Source organism: Sinohyriopsis cumingii, chromosome 18 (assembly GCF_028554795.1).
Source record: "Sinohyriopsis cumingii isolate HCF-2022 chromosome 18, ASM2855479v2, whole genome shotgun sequence".
In the NCBI taxonomy this organism is placed as follows: Eukaryota; Metazoa; Mollusca; class Bivalvia; order Unionida; family Unionidae; genus Sinohyriopsis; species Sinohyriopsis cumingii.
In genome coordinates this window covers 97,512,070-97,535,570 of record NC_142978.1, presented here as the reverse complement: position 1 = coordinate 97,535,570, position 23,501 = coordinate 97,512,070, and the positions used below count along the sequence as shown (strand labels likewise).

At 34.5% G+C, this 23,501-nt stretch overlaps 1 protein-coding gene across 1 annotated transcript in view; it reads left to right on the top strand.

Annotated features, from left to right (window-relative positions):
* Positions 1-23,501, top strand: part of LOC149777554 (tricarboxylate transport protein, mitochondrial-like) — a 62,972-nt gene that overhangs the window by 3,338 nt on the left and 36,133 nt on the right. Inside the window, exon 2 of the mRNA XM_089942156.1 lies at positions 22,401-22,611. Coding sequence (XP_089798282.1) covers positions 22,401-22,611 — 211 coding nt within the window. The remainder of the gene's footprint in view (positions 1-22,400; positions 22,612-23,501) is intronic.

Sequence of the window (23,501 nt, the reverse complement as noted above, 5' to 3'; positions counted from 1 at the left end):
TCTGTGCTCCATGGCATTTTCAAATACCTGTACATGTCAGAGTGAGTTTGCAAGTTATAAATATCCTGTTGACATTTCACTACACTGTATGTTAATGACATTTTTCAAATTTAGGTGTGATTCAAAGCCTTACATTTTAGTTTAAATAATTTTTTCATGATGCACTGAATTGATAATATTGTTGAAGTGCAGATTATCCAAACTGCTCTTTGTAATTAAGTCGATTTAGCACATATTGGAATAAATATACTTTCATATGAAATTCATTAAGTTTTGTGCTCATTAAAATTGTGATTTACAGCAGAATGCTTTAACCCTATTTTACAGAGAATGAAAAGTGGTTTAAGTATTAAAACATGTTACTGCATTTAGTTCATAGGAAATGTACATTTTGATCATCAAATATTGACAGTACAAACTTAGTAGTAACTGCCCCATTGCAAATAGCCCAAGTAGCTAACTTTATCTACCTGGTAATACTCCCCACCTGCGATCCGTGTCTACTAAACAGTATAAAATTCCCAAACCAAATAAGGAGTATTAAGTTTCCAATACTCTGGAACTCTGCTCTGGAATAGTATTCCAGTTGCGATTAGAAATGTCCACTCTATTTCCTTCTTCCAAACCCAATATATCCAGTGGTTTCAGAGATGCAGCTTAAATAAATGAATTCCTTTGTATGAGGGCCTCAAGGTATATTAGTTGTTAGCCATAGATGATAAAAACATTTTTTTCATTTTTTATTTTACCTCGAAAAACGCGTTTTTTTTTACGTTTTTTATTTTTTGCTGGACAATATAAATTATATGGAGGAAACCATAGAGTAGTCAGCTCAGTCAGATGGTGATAACGATATTGAGTGAAAAAAAATTCAATGTTATCTGGACTATGGTTTAAAACTTTTGACATTTTTTTCATATTTGTATCACTGAAACTTTAAAACTGGTATGTAGCATGTAAATAAGTAAAATATTGATTTTTGTGTTGCCTAAAAACTACTGGAACGTTATTTTTTTTAATATTATTTATTGAGAAAAAATGCATTTTTTAAATGTTTTTTATTTTAATTTTAACGTTTTTAACATCTATGTTGTTAGCTAATTGTGTTACCTTCTTTAAATATGGTCATTATGAATTCATGACCCCATTCTTGGTTCCACCTGCAGGCTCATTTTGTAAAATAGGTTTCCTCCCACATCTTATTAGAGGCAACTAGTGTTAGTCTTGGGATTGCCTAATGATAAGAAGACACTTGAGTCCAATGGCCTTAATAGTGAATAACGGCTTGTGTTGCTGCGATGTAATCATCAGAACAAAACCAAAACCATTCCTTGTTATTTTTTTCTGATGACCATATAGTTATTTTGCAGACTTGTGTATATATTTGCACCAATAATTATTGTTGGTTAGAGAGATCGCTTTTTGGCTGAAAATTATTACTGTTATTAAGTGGTAAACTTTCTTTTATATTCATAGCAGGTACGTGTACATTGTATTGAAAACGTATGACGCCATTTGGGTTTATTGCCATTGCCACATAGGTACATCCTGATATGTATTGGGATTTCTCAAGGCAACTTTTTCTGCTTTGGTGGGATTGATTTTAGCTGTAAATTAGTGACTATAAGTTAGAATTAAATGTATACAAAGTAGTATCATCGATATATATAATACCTGTATAATCCACCACCATTCCATTTGTTGGTATAGAGATGCTTGGATAAATAACCCTTATTTCATTCTGCAGTTCAAGGCCATTTGATCTTGTGCTGTCTGATGACCATAGGGTCAGAAGTTCATTTTGTTAATTTTGAATTTGCAAGTCATAAACTTCCTATTGAAGGTGGTCAGTTTAAAAATACTGTAGTAGTTGACAGGAATTGTACCTTTAGTGGTATTTCATTTTTTCAGATGTCCTCGGTTTAATGCAGAATGAAGAAAGTTAAATAAACTTTTCTAAGACCAAATATGGTCAACTTTCAAAATTTGTTTTCAGCTATAAAAATTACCATCTTGTAAACATGGGTAAATTTTGTGTGGTTACCCTGAATATATTTACTTCATTGTTTATGTGCATATATCTATATCTATATATATATATATATATATATATATATATATATATATATATATATATATTCTTAAATACCTCAATGCCTCCATTTGCTACATGTGCCCAATGTGTTCAACAATTTTGGCCCAGCATGAAAACAGACATCAGCTATATGAGTTCTCAATTATCTTGTCTTTAGTTAGTTAATCTATGATGCTGTCAGATAAACACTTTGATGAATTAAAACTTCATTGGTCTAGTGTACAGATTGCTCCTTTGTCAAACAACAATAAAAAGATGTTGCCAACTAAGCTTAAGCCAGTTCAATTTGTGCGCTTTCATTTTGATACCATTGATGTCACTATGTTCTGTGACGTTCACAGCTCATGTACGTGCATGTACATCTAAGCGAGTATCACATGTATTTAAAAATTATCCGTTCTATGCTCTGTTGTAGATTAAAAAACATAAACAGAACATCACATGAAATACTTTACAGCAGCTGTCAATGAATTTACAGTAGGGGCCATTCTTGTCAGTGTGTCACTGGTGTCAAGTTTTCACAACTTTATATCATTAGTAGCATTGTAGAAAAATCCCATAAAAACTGTACAGTATAATTTTAATGACACTAGTTGTTACTTTAATAAATATTTGATATTAAATATAATATATAGACGGATTCATATTGATATAGTGCATGATAAACCCTCTAGCTTTCTATAGCAGCCAGGATAAAATGTAATGTTTATATCTGAAATGTCCTTTTGAAAATTTGGAAGGAAAGTTTGTATGACTATTATGGCATGTTTTGGGTTGAGTTTTAGCTGTGTGGCTTCTTTATCAACCAGAAAAGTATGTCCTTCAACCAAAATTTACCTGGTCAGTGGTAATGCTGGTTTGTAGGCTAATGTGAGACAGGTGAGACTTCCTGGTCCCACTTGTGTCTTGTTTTGAGATTGAGAGTAAGGTATGAGGATGAATATGGCCTCATTACCTGTCTGGTCATTTATACACTAGTCTGAAGCTTTGTCCGCAATTAAATACCTTGAACATTGACCACTCTATCAGTTCCAAGGCCATTTGTCCTTACAACAGGGGTTGATTATAGAGTCCAAGGTTCATATGTGCAGTGTTATGTTCCAGGTTACAGTCATAGGTTACACTTGCCATTGAGGGTGGTAATTTTGGCAACACTACAGCAGTTTGCATAAATTCTTTGTTATATGAAATATCATTCAATTATCCACATTTTAATGCTGAACATAAGAGGTTTATACCTAGAACTAATGTAAATTGACCTTCACAATTTTTTGGGGACCAAAAATCAGATCTTGTAGGATTAGTATATTTTTGCAGAAATTTTAACCACACAACGTGCCTTTCCATTTTGATTGACATGTTATTTAAATGTACTTGTTAATTCATGTGTATGTACCAGCTGTTATGTTAATGTCTATACCACTCCTACTGTCCTTGTACAAACCAGTATATGTCCACAAGTTTTCATAAAAAGTTCTGCACAGTTAAAATTATGAGTCTCAGTCCAGACAGTGTACTAATCATTCACATGAGAGGAAAAATCAATTTTATCTTTCTTAGGTTTAAAATATTAGCTCTCTTGCACCTGCATGAATTGCTTATCTGGTGCATTGTTAACTGATCCAGGTATGCTGTGTATCATAAGCCCAGTCCAAAGACAAACTGTACTGACCCAGATCATCCATTGCATAGTGTACTAACAGATATGTGTCTGTGCTGTTTGCTCAGAGTAATCTGTAAAACATCATTGACCCTGATCTGCCATCACAATGTGTAATGGCAGGTTAGGGTATTATGCTCCTTGTAATATGACTAGATTTATAAGTATACAGTATATGGTACATGTACATAATTTGAAGGATCAGTAGAATATATTTACATGTCTGCAATTTTCCTATAAGGTATCCTGTCTGTTCTTATATGACCGATAATCAAATTGTATTTTGAACCCAATTAATTTACCACAACTATCTTTTCTTTGCACCCTCATTTCTTTGGTTTTTTTTATTATATAGCATGTTGATTATGTACAAATATTTACAGGTTTTAAAAACAATCAAAGAAGCGAAGCACATGTATTTACAAATGATGTTATCCCACAAATTGTTTTGAATAACTATCAGGCATTATCCATATCTTGCCCTGTTAGTGTAGAATAAGCAAAAATATCAGGAGTATATTAATAAATTTGGAAATATTTAATTTGTTATTGAAACCTATTTACATGAAGTTTAAATTTTTTTGTTGATTAATAAATTAGGAACAAATTAATAACTGATTATTTGGTAGTGTCGAGTATAAGTCATAATCTGTTAAAGGCAGTGTGGAGTCAGAGTCATAATCTGTTAAAGGCAGTGTGGAGTCTAAGTCATAATTTGTTAAAGGCAGTGTGGAGTCTAAGTCATAATCTGTTAAAGGCAGTGTGGAGTCTAAGTCATAATCTGTTAAAGGCAGTGTGGAGTCTAAGTCATAATCTGTTAAAGGCAGTGTGGAGTCTAAGTCATAGTCTGTTAAAGGCAGTATGGAGTCTAAGTCATAATCTGTTAAAGGCAGTGTGGAGTATGTTAAACATTCAGAGGCAGAATGAAGTATTACATGGTTGTCATAATTTCTCTTTCACAAGATAATTTTTGTTTGAGCAGGTGCCGAAAAGAAAAGTACATTGAGTTTATGATGTAGGAGTTTACCTTTACATTCTATCTATTCTTTGTTTTTTGTTCAGCTCACCTGGCTCAAGTCCAGTCTGAGCTTATGGTATGGCCTTGAATGCATGAGACTTTTCATGCCATCATTCACATATCTCTCATAATTTACCACATTGTTTACATCTCCCAAAAAGTCTGGCTCACTTTCAGTTAATCTTATTAAAACATGTTCTATCAATGTTGTCTAACCTTATTAAAACATGTTCTATCAATGTTGTCTAACCTTATTAAGGCATGTTCTGTCAGTGCTGCCTTTTTTTGGGTTTAGTAGCAACCTCCGTCAGTTTCCGAACTTTGTAGAAATGTTTTTTGTGCTTTGGCAGTTTCCCTAGCAACTGTATGACTTCTATAAGAAAATGTGGAACATGTATTTTTTTTAAATGTCCCAGTTACTATTGTGCCAATTTTGATAATACTTTGTAGGAATGTTCCTTGAAAAATGTTGCAAGAACAGCAATTTATGATAGTGTCATATGTGGCTTCCATAGCAGTGCAGAAAATGTATGTAGATGCATGTAGTTTCTCCTACAAGAGTACTGGACCAGTTCCTTATATCCCTACCTTTATTGTGGCGGACGTATATATTAATACTTTTATTCATCTGTCCATCCATACAGGACAGTCTTGTACTAGTCCTGAAATTTTGATGGATTACCATGAAACTTAGTAAATATTGTGGTCCTCAAGAAATCACTTTGTTCATGCAAGTTTATGAGAGTGTATGCCATGCATGTACTGTAGCTCAGTGCAGTCTGTAACTCATGTTAGCACCATTATTCGCTGTGTGTGTGTGTGTGCATATTAATGAATCCCCATGTTAGCACTAGTCACACCGTTTGAACTCTCCTTTTGGAGGAAATAATAACTAACTGATTGATTGTGCATATTGACAAATTACTTTGTTCCCATATATTTATCAATCTTTGTACTTGTTTGCATTGCATGAGAGCTATTGCCCCTTTCTTACTTAAGTTGCATTCAGTCTGTGATAGAATTTTGTGAATGCACTTATGCAGGTTTTAATTTAAAACTTACATGTACTCAGAAAATACAGGTTAATTATGGTAAATGATGGTTAACATTTCTTGCATTAGCATTGATTCTTCTCACAGGGAGAGTTATTTAGCATGTAACCATATATTTGTACCTGCCAATTATAGACAGTTGATTAGGACACAGCCATTTTATTCTAGGGAAGTATGTCTTTTGTGCCCTGCTATTTATCCACAGATGAGTTTTTTTCAACATTTGATTAATTTTAGCAAAATCTGTTACAATCTATCCTCTGATGACTTTCTTTTTTTGTATTTTTTGTTGTATTGTAGATATTTGTGTCACAAATTATTAAATGATCATTTAGTAACCTGTCATGATTAAAAACTGTCAACTTTGACCTCTGTGATCTTAATTAATTTGGTGCTAATTATAATCATATTAATGCAGATATAAAATAAAATTGTTACAGAAAAGTATATGACAGTACCAATTTTGAAAATAATTAAATGTGATTTTATGAAGATCCAGTAGTTATGATTAATATTTGTGTTTTTGAAAAAAATCAATTCAGTAATTATTGTTGGTGGAAAAATATTATTAGCTTTGGTGATTTCTACTGTTCTTTCTGATTTGCATTATATAAACCTTTGTAAAAAGTTATCAAACTATTTTCTACCTGCCAGTTACATTGGTTTAAGGGCTTCAACAATTGTTCTATACCGAGGTTATTATTTTTGGTGCTTAGTCATAATTGGATGAATAAATCAAGCTGCTTGTTTTTGAAGTTCAAGAAATATTTCATACTAGTTATTTTTATTTCCATTATTTTACATTTTTTCTAAAATGTAACAGTGGACATGCTTTAATATGCAAACTTGAAAATCCTATCACTGCCTCAAAGTCGTATTAATCTTTCATCCAATATGGCTGTCATGACAGCCATATTAAAAAATTTTTATTCCTACTTCTCCAGAGGATGGTAATATTGACATTGGGATTCCAGCAAAAGATTTGTTATTATATCTTCTTGGTCCTTCTTAAATTAAACTGGTGCCAATCTTACATCCATGATTATGCTGTTCACTGACAAGAATGCATGAGCTGTACACTCAAGACAATTAATACAAATGCAGATGTAGTAAAGTCTAATTCAACAACCAGTCTGGATAACTCCATGCTACCTTCCTTCATTAGAAATTTGTTTATGATACTATGAAGGCAGATTTCAACATCCTATGTCACAGGTGTTTGGAGCATTTCAGGCATTTCTTTATTAGCTTTAAATCTTGGCCAATTTAAACAATTGGGCAGAGTATTAATTAAAGCAGAGTTACAACAGGAAAAGAATGAAGATAGTATCTTTCACATTAGTGCATTTGGAGTGTGCTGTAAAGTTTCCACAAAACGTTGCTGAAGGGAACATCTTACCTGGATCTTGCATTTTTTACAGAAACTATTATTCAGTGTTTAAGATTGTTGTTGCCTAAAATTTTAATTACAAGCAGTTTTTCTTAATGTAGGGTAATGTACCTAAGACAATGAAGTAGTGGCTATTTATACATTGGTATTTATTTGTTAGAGTGGATCTGTTTCTTTGTCAAGAGTGGATCTCATTTGTTTGTCATACTGGATCTGTCTTTTTGTCAGAGCATATTTCATTTGTTTGTCAGACTGGATCTGTCTTTTGTCAGAGCATATTTTGTTTGTTTGTCAGACTGGATCTGTCTTTTGTCAGGGCATATTTCATTTGTTTGTCAGACTGGATCTGTCTTTTGTCAGAGCATATTTCATTTGTTTGTCAAAATGGATCCATTTTCTTTAAACACTAAATGTTACAGTTAGGTCATACAAAACCACTCCAGTGGCTTAATGATTAGAGCATCTGCCTTGGATGTGGGAGGTCATAGATTCAAAATCCGGCCAAATCATACCAAAGACTTATAAAAATGGTACCAGCAGCTGCCTCACTGGATGCTCAGCATGAGGAGGTTAGTGTTAGGACTGGTCGGCCTGGCATCAGGATAATGTGACTGGGTGGGACATCATGCTGCATGTCTGTGGCATGATCACTGCCCCATTGCAAGACATCACTATAAACTGCCACACTGCAGACATTGTAGTAGTATGACTGAAAAATTGTTAAAGCTATGTTAAAAATCCAAACAACACAAACATATTCATCTAAGACATAGAGACACTGGCAAAAAGACTAGTATTCTGCATGCATGTGTTAATTTTTATAGGATGGTGAGATTGAAGTAATATATAATATAATCATAATTATTATGATATATTCATTCTTTGAATGATATTGATATAAACTAAATAAAAATAAAATATTTTCGCAAAATTAACATGTCAAAGTCACATTTCCAGGTTTTGAATGGGCTTAAACTAAACCTGTATACAGAATTTGCTCCCTATCTGTACATTGGGATAGAAGGTAGCAAAACTTTAATAACTGTTTAAAAAAATATAAAATGCACATTTTTCATTCAGTAATTGTTACATAATGATTTTGAAGCACATTTTGTGTGTGTTGTTTTTATGTCCATGTTTTAATCTTAAAAATAGTTCATATTACCCAGAATAAGTAACCTTAGAGTTACATCCACTGTAGCTTTGGTTCATTCAAAGGTAATGACCTTGATAAGCATTTTTAACTGTGGGATCACATGTAAAGCATGATGCCCTGTTGTTGTATCCATGCCTGTCCTGTCCATTCACATGTATTATACAAACAAAATTCATGTTCTGACCATTTACTTGTATACTATAAATGGTGAGCATGTTGGAAGTAACTTGCTGAATGAGTGCATCATGGCATGAAGATGAATATTATAGGTATCTATGCTTGTTTTCAGCTGTACAGGTTGAACAAGACCCAGCAAGTCTCCATAAATTGAGGGTGACAAAAATCAAATTTACCATTCAAGACTTGGTTACCCTTTGCCATACATTGATATAGTGACCATAGAGAGAATGTCCTGATCTTCTAGTCTATTACAATTGGCTGTTTTAAAATTTGTGCATTTTATAATCAGGATGTTATATATTTATCCAGTTATATGTCATGACATCAGCCATACAAATTCACTGAGTGAAAAAAATGTGGTTCTCCAGTTATGACCTTGGGAGAAATGAGCCATAAAAATTCACTGTTTCACTGAGAGAAAAAATGGTGAGCTGTTATTGTAGTGGTTTTAAAATTAGGGTAGGTTGGTCATATTATTATTATTATTTAAACATGTACAAGACCGCTCCGGTGGCTTAGTGGTTAGAGCGTCTGCCTCGGATGCAGGAGGTCGTGTTCAATCTCCGGCCAAGCCATACCAAAGACTCACAAAAATGGTACTAACAGCTGCCTCGTTTGGCGCTCAGCATTAAGAGGTTAGTGTTAGGACTGGTCGGCCTGGTGTCAGGATAATGTGACTGTGTGGGATATCATGCTGCATGTCTGCGGTATGATGCCCCAGTGCTAGACATCACTATAAACTGCCACACTGCAGACATCATAGCGATATGACTGAAAAATTGTTAAAGCTACATGATTTTTTGGTAAAAAGATTTTTTTGGGAACAATGGGTGAGCAAGTGCTAGGGTCCCCAGTGAGCAACAAGGATGGTTAGCCAACCGGAAACATTTTTTTTTTGTGTTAAATTATGACATGGACATAAAGGAGTGGGTAGGATAGTATTATCAAGCATGGTGAGTGTTGGAGAAATAAACATCTCTTTTATATAAAATAAAGTATATATTAAGGCAACAGTTCTATGGTTCTGGAAAATAAAATTCAGATATCAGGTATTTTCATTCAATAATTTAATTGTATCAAAATTTCTCTGTCACATCTAATGAAACTACATACTAAGTGATGTTTATGCACTATCCTGTACATTAAAAAATGTAACATTAGTCAGACTGCATGTAGACACTTAGGACAGATTTAATGCAGCCTTCATCAGTTCAAGGCCATTTGTCCAGACAGTAGGCATGTTACCAAAAGGGTCAGAAGTTCATGTACTGTAAATTTCAACCCTGCAGACTTCCTATTTCTATATTGAGGGTGGTGATTTTAATAATACTGTAGCAGTTGACAGTCCTTGTAGTATGAATGAAATTGCTACTGAATTTCATATTTTTGTTGAAATGTTCTCTTTTTAATGCAGAATGAATTTTTTTTATAACTTGTATACTTATTTAGACTAAAATTCATTCATTCAAAATTTGATCTCAAATTATAACCCAGCTCTTTATAAATATGAGTAAATGTTGTGTAGTTATCATGAAAACTTTAACTGCATACTGTTTGTCTTACTTTCCCAGTATATATTACTTTATTGTTGTGATTGACGCATGCTCTGCATTAATCGTGACTTGTGCTACAGCTTGGTACACATAACCACTATGTCAGCCAATTCTGCACGTCAGGTAATTCTGCACAGCGATACTACATTCCTGTAAACATTGGATAACGTGTTGTGTTTGGTCGAATATCCAATTTTTATAAAGAAAGAACGATTGTCCTTTTATTAAGGATGTGATATAAAGTGTACATAAATATCCCACATTTCTACTCTAATTGCATATGAAAATGTGATTTCTAAATTGTCAACATGAATTAAGACCCACTCCATGACCTTCTTGAACTTGTAACCCAGAAAATCCGATTTACTATGTATCTTTTAGAATCATACAAGTAAATACATTATATAAAAAATGGAAATGTATACCTTAAAACAATACTGCATTTTAATCCAAGTTTCCAATTTTGCAAGAAGCTGTCCCACATGTACAAAATTGTCTGCTATCCACAAAGTGAACTTTCTAGAAATTCCCCAGCGTATAGTCTGTTTCTAAATTCTATAGTAATTTTTATTCCCATAAACAAGACATTGTAAACACATTGCAACCTATTCATTGTTGGTTCTCTTCAACATAATAGCTTATTTTTTTATATAAAATGTTAAACTTTACTAATTTCTTTACACAATCAGTTTAGTTTGCTTAATATTGCTTGCCATTTAGTGGCATTGCTAAGTTGAATTTTGTTAAACCAGCTATAAACCTGACCTAATTACTCAACCAAAATGAAGACAGAATATATTAAACAGTCCAGAGTAATGTATTTCATTTACATAGCCCGATTAATAAACATTACATCATTAAAGCTATGTGCAGACTAGGCTGACTTACCAAGAGTCATGAAAACAGAGGGTTGGTATCCAGTGTGTCCAAAGTTAATATTATTTTGAACAGAATATTCTGGTGAAAATTGGCTCTTTTTAGAAGGTAAGTATTGCAGTATTTTATTTTCGTCAGTCGAATTCAGTAAGCATTTGCTTTGGTATGAAAGACGGAAACCTTAGGTGCACAGAAATGCTCGACATCATTATATATGTTTGAAATATTGTAATGAAAATGTTTTTTTATTTGACCCAGTTCACTGAAATTAAAACACCAGAGCGACTGCTCGGGTGGCCTAGTGGTTGGAGCGTCCACCTCATATGCATGCACAGAATGAAGGCTTTGGCTGTTAGTCATCTCTGCTCCTACACTTGATGTTCTATATGCGATTTTCCTTGCACAAGGAAATTGTACTGTTTCTTCTGTTTTGAAGATAACTTAAGGCCTTTTAGAGTTAAGTGAAGACATGAAATTAGTAACAAGATGTTATACAAACATTTATGCAATGCAAAACAAAGGGCATGGTGACCAGAATGAGCCCTGAGCTTTATTTTAAAAATTGTCAAAGATGAGAATGGCATATGAACAGATGACAAGTCTATGTCTGTCTGTAATCTGCATGCTAGAAATAAACCAAGATGTTGACACAAAAAAGAACAGCAACACCCTACCTGTAACGGACCTTCTGAAGATGAAAAGACCATCAAGTTGTGTCGATGATGTTTGATATAATAGGCAGTTTATCAAGTTGTATCGATGATGTTTGATATAGTAGGATGTTTATCAAGTTGTATTGATGATGTTGAAATAGATCAGGGTGGCCATCTAGACGACATATGGGAGCCTCAGTTTTGTAGGCAATATTGGAAGGAGTCTTTTTGCAAACATCTGGAAAATGCAACTATGAAGACAAGAATAGAGGATTTGAGATAGAATGGGAAGATGAGTTTGTTTTTGTGGAGAGTAACGGCAATATATAAATAAAAATATGCAATCAGTTCAGGTATGTCATAAGAGCTGCACCACAGGATTGCCTGAGCCACATGCATTTCATGAGCCATGCTATGGCCACCCCTGATATAGGGCGTGAAATTACACTGGCTTTGTTGATATAGGTCATGAAATTGGACTGCCATATTTGGCAGAGCAGCTACTATTTCACTGTGGGCACGTTTGAAAACATTTTACATTTTTTGAAATACATGAAGAAATAATGTAGTCCAAACAACTTAATTATTAAAATTGTTGGGCCCCATTTTAAAAAATATTTTATATATTCACATAGCTTAGAGTCCAAGCAATCCAAAATCACTTGAAAATCTCTTGGTATGTATTTTCTTGTACTGCTGAGTTGTATATCTATCACCAAATAAGAACCTTAACAAGTACTTGAAAAAGTTTAAGTCACTAATTGCCATAAATATTAATAGCCAAATAAATATTCAAGATTTATTTAGTTTTTGCAATACATGTATAGAGAATCTGTGTACAGCCTTCTTATGACCGTCAGTTTCGTCTTGCTAAATTACCTAGCTACACAATTTATATTGCAGTTTGTCTCTTATTGTTGTGAATGGGATTGTTACAAACATTGATTTCCTCTAACAAGAAAGATAGGAGTGTTTTATCCCAACCACTGAATGCCTTGTTCACCTTCCAAGCATTGATTCTGCTGCCTTATGCACCAGAGTAGAAAGGATACCCATTGATTTTGTTACTATATGTACCCATGTACATATATATAGGATGCCCAATAATTATGTTGCCCTGTGTACTTATATATAGTGTTTTCTTTATGATTATTTTGCCATTGTACCCATGTACAAGGATATTATGATTACATTACCTTATGTACCCACATATTCTAGATATTTAATGATTATGTTGCCTTGTGTATCCATATACAGTATACTGGATACCCATTAATTATGTTGTCGTCTGTACCCACATGTATTGAATATCCAATGCTTATGTTGCCATATGTATTCCACATATACTGAATATGAAGTGATTATATTGCCATATGTATTCCACATATACTGAATATGAAGTGATTATGTTGCCATATGTATTCCACATATACTGAATATGAAGTGATTATATTGCCATATGTATTCCACATATACTGGATACCAAGTGATTATGTTGCCATATGTATTCAACATATACTGAATATGAAGTGATTATGTTGCCATATGTATTCCACATATACTGAATATGAAGTGATTATATTGCCATATGTATTCAACATATACTGAATATGAAGTGATTATGTTGCCATATGTATTCCACATATACTGAATATGAAGTGATTATGTTGCCATATGTATTCCACATATACTGAATATGAAGTGATTATATTGCCATATGTATTCCACATATACTGGATACCAAGTGATTATGTTGCCAAATGTAGACATGAATAATGACACTCATTGATTCTGTTCCTTTTTGTACCAAATTTAAATGGATACCCAGTGATTCATGTACCTGTGTATACTGATATTCATTGATGTTGCCCTTTGTAGCCATGTGTAATGGATACTCAGTGATTATGTTACTACATGTACAGATACCTATATTCCGTCTAATGAATAGATATTGTGTCTATCAGCAGAATATTTGCAACAGCCACCCCACCCCCGGGCATGCATGGTAATGTAGAATAGTCCCAGTGTACCCACCTCCATGCTGATAAAGGTGTCAAAAGAAGGCAACCTTTTTGCCCAGGAATGTGTCCAGTGATGACGTTCCAGATGAGTAGGTCTTAAACATTTAAGAGTTCCTTTCTTTCTATTATTGCATCTTAAGGTTTTTACACTTTTGCCGTTCTTGTTGTTTTGTATGGTGTTTTTCTTTATATACCTAGACTTACTATGCATTATAGACTGCACCAGTAGTCTAGTGGTTAGAGCATCCGACTCAGATGCAGGAGATCAATGATTCAAACCCCGGCCGAGTCATACCAAAGACTTATAAAAATGGTACCAACAGCTGCCTTGCTAGGTGCCCAGCGTTAAGAGGTTAGTGGTAGGACTGGTCGGCCTGGTGTCAGGATAATGTGACTGGGTGGAACATGTCTGCATCTTAATTCCTCAGTGCCTCAGTATAAACTGCCACAGTGTAGACATCATAGCGATATGACTGAAAAAAATTGTTAAAGCTACGTTAAAAATCCAAATCACACACACATACTATGCATTATATAGTCAGGGTTTGTATTGATGTGCCCTATGCAGACATAGATACATACATGCATGCAATTCAAAACATTGATTGCTATCAGTAATGGTGGCCACAGCTGGTAACATGTATTGTGTTTGGGGAATCTTGTTGATTTTTTCCCCAAAATATTAAACTGAAAAGGCTAAGTAACAAGCTGTGTCGAGGAATGAATAACTACTTGTATACCGTTTATATCATTGTCTGTGTAAAAAATTATATATTCTTGTACTTCATAATGAACATATATTTTGTACAATCAGCCCTGCATTTCAAATGATCTAGGCAGGTCTGTAATTCCACAAGTGCTCAGGCAACAAAAACAGGAGTGAGTAACAACAAAAAGAATCCAGAAAACATACCCATTTTTAAATGTCAGTTTACTAAAGTAAAAAGAATGTTTTGCAACTTGCATAACAATTTGCGAGATTGCTATTTATAAAAAGAAACATTCATTATTGAAGTTGGTTAGTAAAATTTGAGTGTAATTAAGTGTTTTGAAACCAGTCTTTACCTTAAACATATTGATGTATGATAAACTTTATTCTTATGTATACAAATTAAAACTTTCATGGTCAGTACCTTTGTCCCCTCTGTATCTATAATGTTGTCATGTCCAACATTTAGAAAGTCTTTCTGTCCCATATTCCACTAATTTTCTTTCCAATTGATTACCATATATATTCAATTTTATAAGCTGGATCCAATGGCAAACAACATAGATCTTAATGTGCCAGCACATCAGTGTCTTTCTTGTTTGTTCATTTAATCCTTACTGTATAGACCCAGATTTGCCATTGCATTATGCAACCATCGATCCAGTTCTGTGCAATGTGTAGTTGGATCCAGCTTATAAGTCAGCATATATCAGTATATCTATCTGGTTCTGTGCAGTGTGTAGTTGGATCCATCATATGGGTATTTATTGTACAAAGATCTGGGTCTGTGCAGTGTGTAGTTCCATCATTTGGTTATATACTGTACAAAAATGAGTCTGTATATATGGTATGCATAATGAGTTGAACTCGAGAGTTCATTAGATTTAACATAAGTGAAATCAGTCAGGTTTGATTTCAGAATCTGAGTGGACTTGTCTGCAACCCTTGTTTAACCTAATTGTTTACTTTTTTTGTCATGAATTTCATTTCTTTCATTCATATTGTACTATACTGATTAAAATCAAATTTAGTATCTGTCTTAATATCAGAAGCTTTAAGATTTGGTTTCCATCTTCTTACATCAAAATTTGAGCAATGGTCAGATTGAATTTTGTTTCTGCATCCTGAATCGAGACTTTTTCATTTATTCAATATTGGTGAAAGGCATCCATGCCGTCCACATTGGTTCACCCTGATGATAAGATCATGGCTTACTCTGTAATTGTGTCCAATTTCTCTCAAATCTTGACCCTTGTTTGTCCCCTGGGTGCACTTTTTTGCCAGGTAAATTTTAAAAAAATTTCCTACTATGTAGGTCCATCCACATCTATGAAGGCACTAGCAATAGCCAAAGTCATTAAAGGTGATACAAAGCAAATAATATAGTAATTAGTAATGATTTTAAAACAAGATATTGGGAATCAAAAGATAAATTTTTTAACTACTGAGTTCCAATGTAAAGTCTTTGATGGCTGCTAGTGTAATATAATTTTGAGGTTGAAGACACCTATGGCAATGACGATTTAATCTATCTTGACGTTGAATCAAATACAACTGGACAAAATTTATGAAAATAGACTTGACTTTACAATTTAATTAACGTCACTTTCACCCATCAGGGCATGCGCAATGGAATTGAAAATAAAACTCTTTTTGATATAAGTTAATTTCTAGTGTGCAGCTCATTTCAGGTGAAACATATTTAGACTTGTGTAAGTCTTCTCTAGTTACTTGATAAAACATTTATTGCAATATATAATTGTAGTTGACTGCAGTCTGCAAAGTTAAGGTGGCAAAACTGTCCAATTATCATATAGTTAGCACTACCAGTTCAATAATTGCTGTCTGTTTTTTAATGTTGTATGTCCCCGACATAGAGAGGAAGAGGACAGTGTTCACTGGGCATGGAATCCCATGTGCAGTACTAATATTTAGTTTTTCATCTTTGGGAACATTGCTGTTCTGTTTGTTGACTTGTGACTTGTTTGCTGCAACCCATTATGATTGGGCAGTGAGATGGAAAATTAAATCTAAGAAAGGCAGCAGCATTCTTATGAAATTACTGACCAGGTTTTAAACATAAATATCTAGTTGTCTGTGATACCAATATTGATTATTCTTGTGCAATTCCAGTACACTAAATCAGATCCATTCTGTCTTGGAGAGTAAATGTTTAGTACTGATATCATCTTTTCATTAACCGATTTTCAGATCTGATAAAAAGCTTTATAACTTCATGGTAATACATTTTTCTGTCTCTTCATCTATTCCTTAGAATAAAAACATTTAGTTTTCTTGTAGAATAAAACCTTGTTTATCTGACTTCCTCAAGGGACATGTACAACCATGTTTATCTGTTATCCTCAGGGGATACATACAACCTTGTTTGTCTGAAGGACTCAGGGGACACATAAAACCTTGTTTATCTGAAGGACTCAGGGGACACAAACAGCTTTGTTTTTCTGACGGACCCAGGGGACACATTCAACCTTGTTTATCTGAAGGACTCGGGGGGACACATACAGCCTTGTTTTATTTGAATGACTCGGGGTGGGTACACCTAAATAATTGGGATAATATTAAACCAGGTTGACTTGAATTAAATCCAGACACTAGGGACATATTGTATAAGTGGTTTCTATAAACTGATGAACTGGATTAACATGGTCCTGATGAATAAAGTCATACCATAAGAGATGAAGTAGCCTCAGTGGTTAGTGTGCCAGACAGATGACCAGAAGGGTGTGGGTTGGAACCTTGTTCAGGCAATGCAAGATTGGCTGCAGTAATGTGTCTCAGAGCAATTCACTCTGTTCTAATTGAGTCTACATGGTATAACCTTTCATGTATTGATGTGTCATTAAATGCCAAAGAATCGGCATGCATGTGATAGAACAGAGAAGTCAGCTTGAGACAAATCAGGATATTGCAAAATTTGGTCAGGAGTTTAATGAGTTTCAGTGAGAATGGTGAATTTTTTATTGTGACATATGTCTTTGACTAGCTTGTCCAAGTGAGGACCCAAAGCTAGTGTGTCTCTTAGTGAGTAGTTTTTGTCAATTTGTATTGGAACATTTATGTTATTTTTGATTCAGGAAACACTATTTTGACTAGATCTGAAAAGTTATCTGCTACCATAGATGGGAGACTATGACTGGCTAAAAAGTTAGCAAACATTTGATGCATGATCCACAAACATAATCTCAGTTACGGTATATATATTGTCACACCTAATATGCATTATGCATGATGTCACTTTTTGCCGCAGTAGCAGATTTTAAAATCAGTGTTATGGGGTTTTGCTATGTCTTTTGATATCTGGTTGGTCTATATTTAAAATGGAGCCATTCTGATGTTGAATATGGCCACCACAGCAGCCAATATTAAAATCTTGTTATTGTTACGTCTCTTGAATGAACAGTGATATTGCCATGGGATTATCACCAGAATATTTCTTGTGATGCCTGACTGGTCCTAGATGAAGATTTTTCAATATGGTTTTCAATATGGCTACCACAGCAGCCATATTGCAAATCTTGTTGTGGCTACTCCTAAATGGGTGGTAATGTCAACATGAGGTTTTCATTCTAAGACTTCTTACGATGTCTAGTTGCTTTCAAAATGAAAATGGTACTACTTTTTCATCATGAAAATCTTGTTATTGCTACCCCTCCAGAATGGATGGCCCTATCACCACGAAGGTTTTACTAAAAGACTAATTTTGTTGTCTGGTTGATCCTATTGAAAATGCTGCTGCCCAGACCACATGGCAATCTTGAATATCTTATCACTACTTTTCCAGAATGACTGGTGATGTTAACAAGACGTTTTCTCTGAAAGACTTCTTATGATGTCTAGTTGGTTGTAAACCAAATGTTGCTGTCTGCTGTCCTATTGCTACCAGAATGGTCATCTTGAAGGCCTTGTTATTGCCTCTTCTAGGTGGATGGTCATATCAACATTTCATCAAAGATTTATTACGATATCTTGTTGGTCCTAAATGGAAACAGTGCCAGTATGATGTTCAGCATGACCACTTTAGAAGCAATCTTCAAAATCTTGCTATTGTAAAATGGAAAGCTGTTAGCATGGTGTTTTCACCAGAAGACTTCTTAAGATTTCTTGTTGGTCCCTATATAAAATGGTGCTAATCTGAATATCAAAGTTACAAGTACTTTCAGCAATCGGAACTAAAAGGAATACTAGTAAATGACCTGTTTAATTTGTTGAGGCTACTGGAGCATGATGATTAGTACCTTCGGAGGATTCTTTTTTATATCGCCACTTTTGCAAATAAATTTTGATAGGTCATCTGTCTTTTAGGCATTTCTTGTAACCTGAATTTCAACCACACCAAATGAAAACAGGTCATCATTTTGTATGATGTTATATGACCATGATTGAAATGGCAATGAAGGTTTAAATTTCTGGATGCAACAGGAGGAAAAACCTGGACTGGATGTGTCAAATCACATTGTTTATATGCATTATTTACTCTTATTTGTAACTCCATATAGTACACTGGTTCCGCAGCGATCATGTTTGGTATGATGTGTTTATAAGACTAAGGTAATGACATTGAAAATTTCAGATCCAGGATTCAGTATCTTTCTGGGAAAATTTGTGGAGGTCCAGTCTGTGATTAGAATGCTACCTAGCAACCTGCACACTAATTGTGGGAGGGTGATAATACATGTATTAGCTACAGTAGTGAGTTTCATGACGCAGAGTAGATGACAAGGCACATGTTGAATCCTGAATCCAGAGATGGGGGTGGGGGACATAGGTAGTTAAGTAAACAAGTTGGCAGGTAGATCAGAAGGCTGATGGCAAAGGCAATAGATGCCATGTCTGGAATCAGCAATACCTGGAACCAGGCATGGCATGACCAGGACACATGTGATCTGTGTTCTGTATACCTGCAAAATATGGTCACTGAGTAATTAAAACAGACAGGTTATTTACTTTTGAAACCAGATGCTACAGATGGATTGTGTAATCTACAGGCAGGACCAGATAATGTGGATATTAAGAACTGTTTGGGAACTAAAAGGGACATTGTACAAAATAAAGATTACAGGATGGGAACAATATTTGTTTGAGCAAATATGCAGAAAGAAGAACAAAAGGATGATTAAAAGTGTAATCTTTATTCCATCTAAGATTACTGAAAATCATGTTTTTTGAAGATTGACAATGTTGTTTAGATTTTTTGGCATGTATGAGTATTTGAAATGATGTATGTAACTGTAATAAGAGGAAGACCAAGCATAGCTTATTGTGTGCTGAAAAATGGCATTAAACCACACAACAACAACTGTCTGGAAAGGTTTTTAAGTTGGTAGTCACTTGATACTAGTTTGCCACAAAATATGGATATGTGACAAAAAAATTAGAAAAGGTAATTTATTAAGAGCTCCTTTGACCAGATTAGTCTTAAAGTATCACAATTATACAGATGGTAGCAATTTGGCATCAAATGTAACCACCATAGCTGCAAAAATGAAAACAGTTGCAGATTTATCAACAACAGGAAAAAATGCATTGAATGGGAAATTTGATTAAATTTTCACTCTGGTATTTTGACATTTTAACTTAATAAATAAATATGGAAAATGTAAACTTCAGGTTTAGAAAAATAATGTTTATTGATAAGATAAATTGTTTGTATCCCCTTCAGGAGGTAATGAATAGCTCTCATGGCTATAAGTACCTTTGGTAGAACTTTTTAACCTGTAATATATCAAGAACTTTTTGTTATTGTACCTTTTAATGAAATAAAAGCATTACAGTACACAAGTATAGGATGTTGCAGAGTGTTGTACCTATTTTTTACTAACAATTTATACATATCCTGTGTCACAGAATTAGGCAAAAAATAACTTGGTTTTGCCTTAGAACTATTTGACTATTTCTCATTGTACATGTGTACAATGTTATCTAGGGTGAATATGTGTTTTTCCAGGAAAGGGACTGTATTAACATGTACCTCGCTAGAAATTACTTGTGACAAAGGAACATTAATAACATGATATGCACAGGTATTTTACCCTGACTTTTGCTCACTCTCCTTTGGATTTAATTAAGATCAATTTCTATAACCGACACTGGTCGTTTTGGATCACGTCAAGGAGTGTACGCTTTCCATTGTTTTCCAGCCATAGGGGTAAGTGTTAAATTTATATTTCATTTGATATGGGGAGCTTATTCGGTTTGTAATGTCTTATCGCATAATAATGCATTTATTACAACGCAAATTTGAACTTTGAATTACAAATTACAAGTCACTATTAGAGGTTAAAGTATTATCATATATCTAGAGATTTTACAGAAACTATTATTATGACCAATTTGGTTTTATTGTAGCTGATTGTGACTGTCACTGGGATTGTGACAGTGACTATGACTAGAGCTGACTATAGTTTACTAGAGATGTCTGAAGCTGTCTAAAGTTGTTTAGAGCTGTCTGGAGTTTCCAGAGTATTTAAGGTTGCCACAGACGTAGACGTAGCAAATTCAAAAGGGTGCCGTATGCTGTCTCTACATGTGTATATGTATGACTGTACATGTGGTGGATCAATAAATGAGTGTTTAGGTATTCTTTACCAACAGTTTATCAGCTGCTTGTGGGTGCAGCACCTTTTTTGCCCCCGCAAGTGAAACCTTGCAAATTCTGTGTGGATTTGTTATTTTAAGAACCATGGACATCACAGTATGATAATGGTCTATTGCATATCATAGGTGGATTTGTTATTTTAAGGATGATGGGCATCACAGTGTAATAAAGGTCTATTGCAAATCCTGGGTGGATTTGTTTTTTTTAAGGACCACGGGCATCACAGTATGATAAATGTCTATTGCAAATCCTGGGTGGATTTGTTATTTTAAGGACCATGGGTATCACAGTGTAACAAAGGTCTATTGCAAATCCTGGGTGGATTTGTTATTTTAAGGACCATGGGCATCACAGTATGATAAAGGTCTATTGCAAATCCTGGGTGGATTTGTTATTTTAAGGACCATGGGCATCACAGTGTGATCAAGGTCTATTGCTTTGGAACAGTATGTTTCATAGTTCATAATTTTAATGTGTACTTCAGCACCAAGTAAACAAACGTATATCCTTTGCATAGTAACCACACCGATTATGATAAAATGTATTCCAGTACATGAGGAAAGTGTTGTTCAACATACTATCCAAAACTATTTAAACATGGCAATTTATACCAAAAAAAGCTATTGTTAACAAATACTTATATAAAGATAGAAAGAACTAAAAAGTGCTGGAGCATATATTTCTTTATACCCGACATGACAGTGGTTGGGCAATAAAGTACCACCCAATCATCCATACGCATGTCCATTCATCACACCTTACATTGGCTGTTTTTGTAAAGGTTTTGGCTGTTAAATGTTTTCAGAGTTGTAGGCAAGAAATTTTTATTCCCTGACTGAATACATTACCTGGGTAACAATGAGTATACGAGTGACTGTGTTTGACTATACATTACCTGGGTAACAATGAGTATACGAGTGACTGTGTTTGACTATACGTTACCTGGGTAGCAATGAGTATACGAGTGACTGTGTTTGACTATACATTACCTGGGTAACAATGAGTATACGAGTGACTGTGTTTGACTATACGTTACCTGGGTAGCAATGAGTATACGAGTGACTGTGTTTGACTATACATTACCTGGGTAACAATGAGTATACGAGTGACTGTGTTTGACTATACATTACCTGGGTAACAATGAGTATACGAGTGACTGTGTTTGACTATACATTACCTGGGTAGCAATGAGTATACGAGTGACTGTGTTTGACTATACGTTACCTGGGTAACAATGAGTATACGAGTGACTGTGTTTGACTATACATTACCTGGGTAACAATGAGTATACGAGTGACTGTGTTTGACTATACGTTACCTGGGTAACAATGAGTATACGAGTGACTGTGTTTGACTATACGTTACCTGGGTAACAATGAGTATACGTGTGACTGTGTTTGACTATATATTACTTATTGCAGGTGGCATCACAGGTGGGTTGGAGATCTGCATCACATTTCCAACAGAATATGTCAAAACACAGCTTCAGCTTGATGAGCGAGCTGGCATTGCAAAACGTTACAAAGGACCAATAGACTGTGTACAAGTAACTGTCCGAGACTATGGAGTTCGGGGACTGTACAGAGGACTCAGTGTACTTGTATATGGTTCCATTCCAAAGTCTGCAGTCAGGTTAGTTGTGCATTGTGTACTAACCTTAAGCTGAGTATTGCAGGGAATGTACAGCATACAGCATTTGCTGTCAGGTTGGTCATGTAAAATGTGTACTAACCAAATCATGTGCAGTATATTAGGGGTCATACAGCATTTGTTGTTAGGTTATGTAATGTTTCTTAACCATATCACATGCTGTATATTATAGGGGTCATACAGCATTTGCTGTCAGGCTATGTAATGTGTACTAACCAAATCATGTGAAATATATTAGGGGTCATACAGCATTTGCTGTCAGGTTATGTAATGTGTACTAACCATATTATATTGGGTGTATTGTAAGGACTATACAGCATACAGTATTGGCAGTGTACAAATATTTGCCACAGCACAGGGGAGTTGGAAGGTATTATCTGATCTATCACAAAATATATGAAAATTCTGTTTTTGTTTTAATAATAAAAATGAAAATGGCTTTGTTTATATCAGATGACACAGCTTTTGTGGGTTTTACTGTATTTTTTAATACATTATTTGCTATATTATGCCATAGAAATGGGAGCAAAGCACCTTTCCCAAGGATACACCGAGGTAACCGTCACCAGCATGCTAGCAACTGAGCTACCATGGCTTCAGAATTAATCTACCTTGTGGCCCTCTATTATTTACATGTTTACATGAATGTTCAGCACAAATTAAATGCCCATCTCCCTCACTCTTGCATTTTCGTGGTTTCAATTTAATTTTTCCCTGTAAAATACAATGTATTCATTTTTGTTCTATGCATGGTGATGAGCAAAGTAAACTCATTACAGCAGTAAATGATTGTAAAACACTTGTCTTTGCACTTCCCTGTTTTAACCTCCACCCCAAACTTGGAGCTTCATGGAGAAGAACAGTCAGAAGGG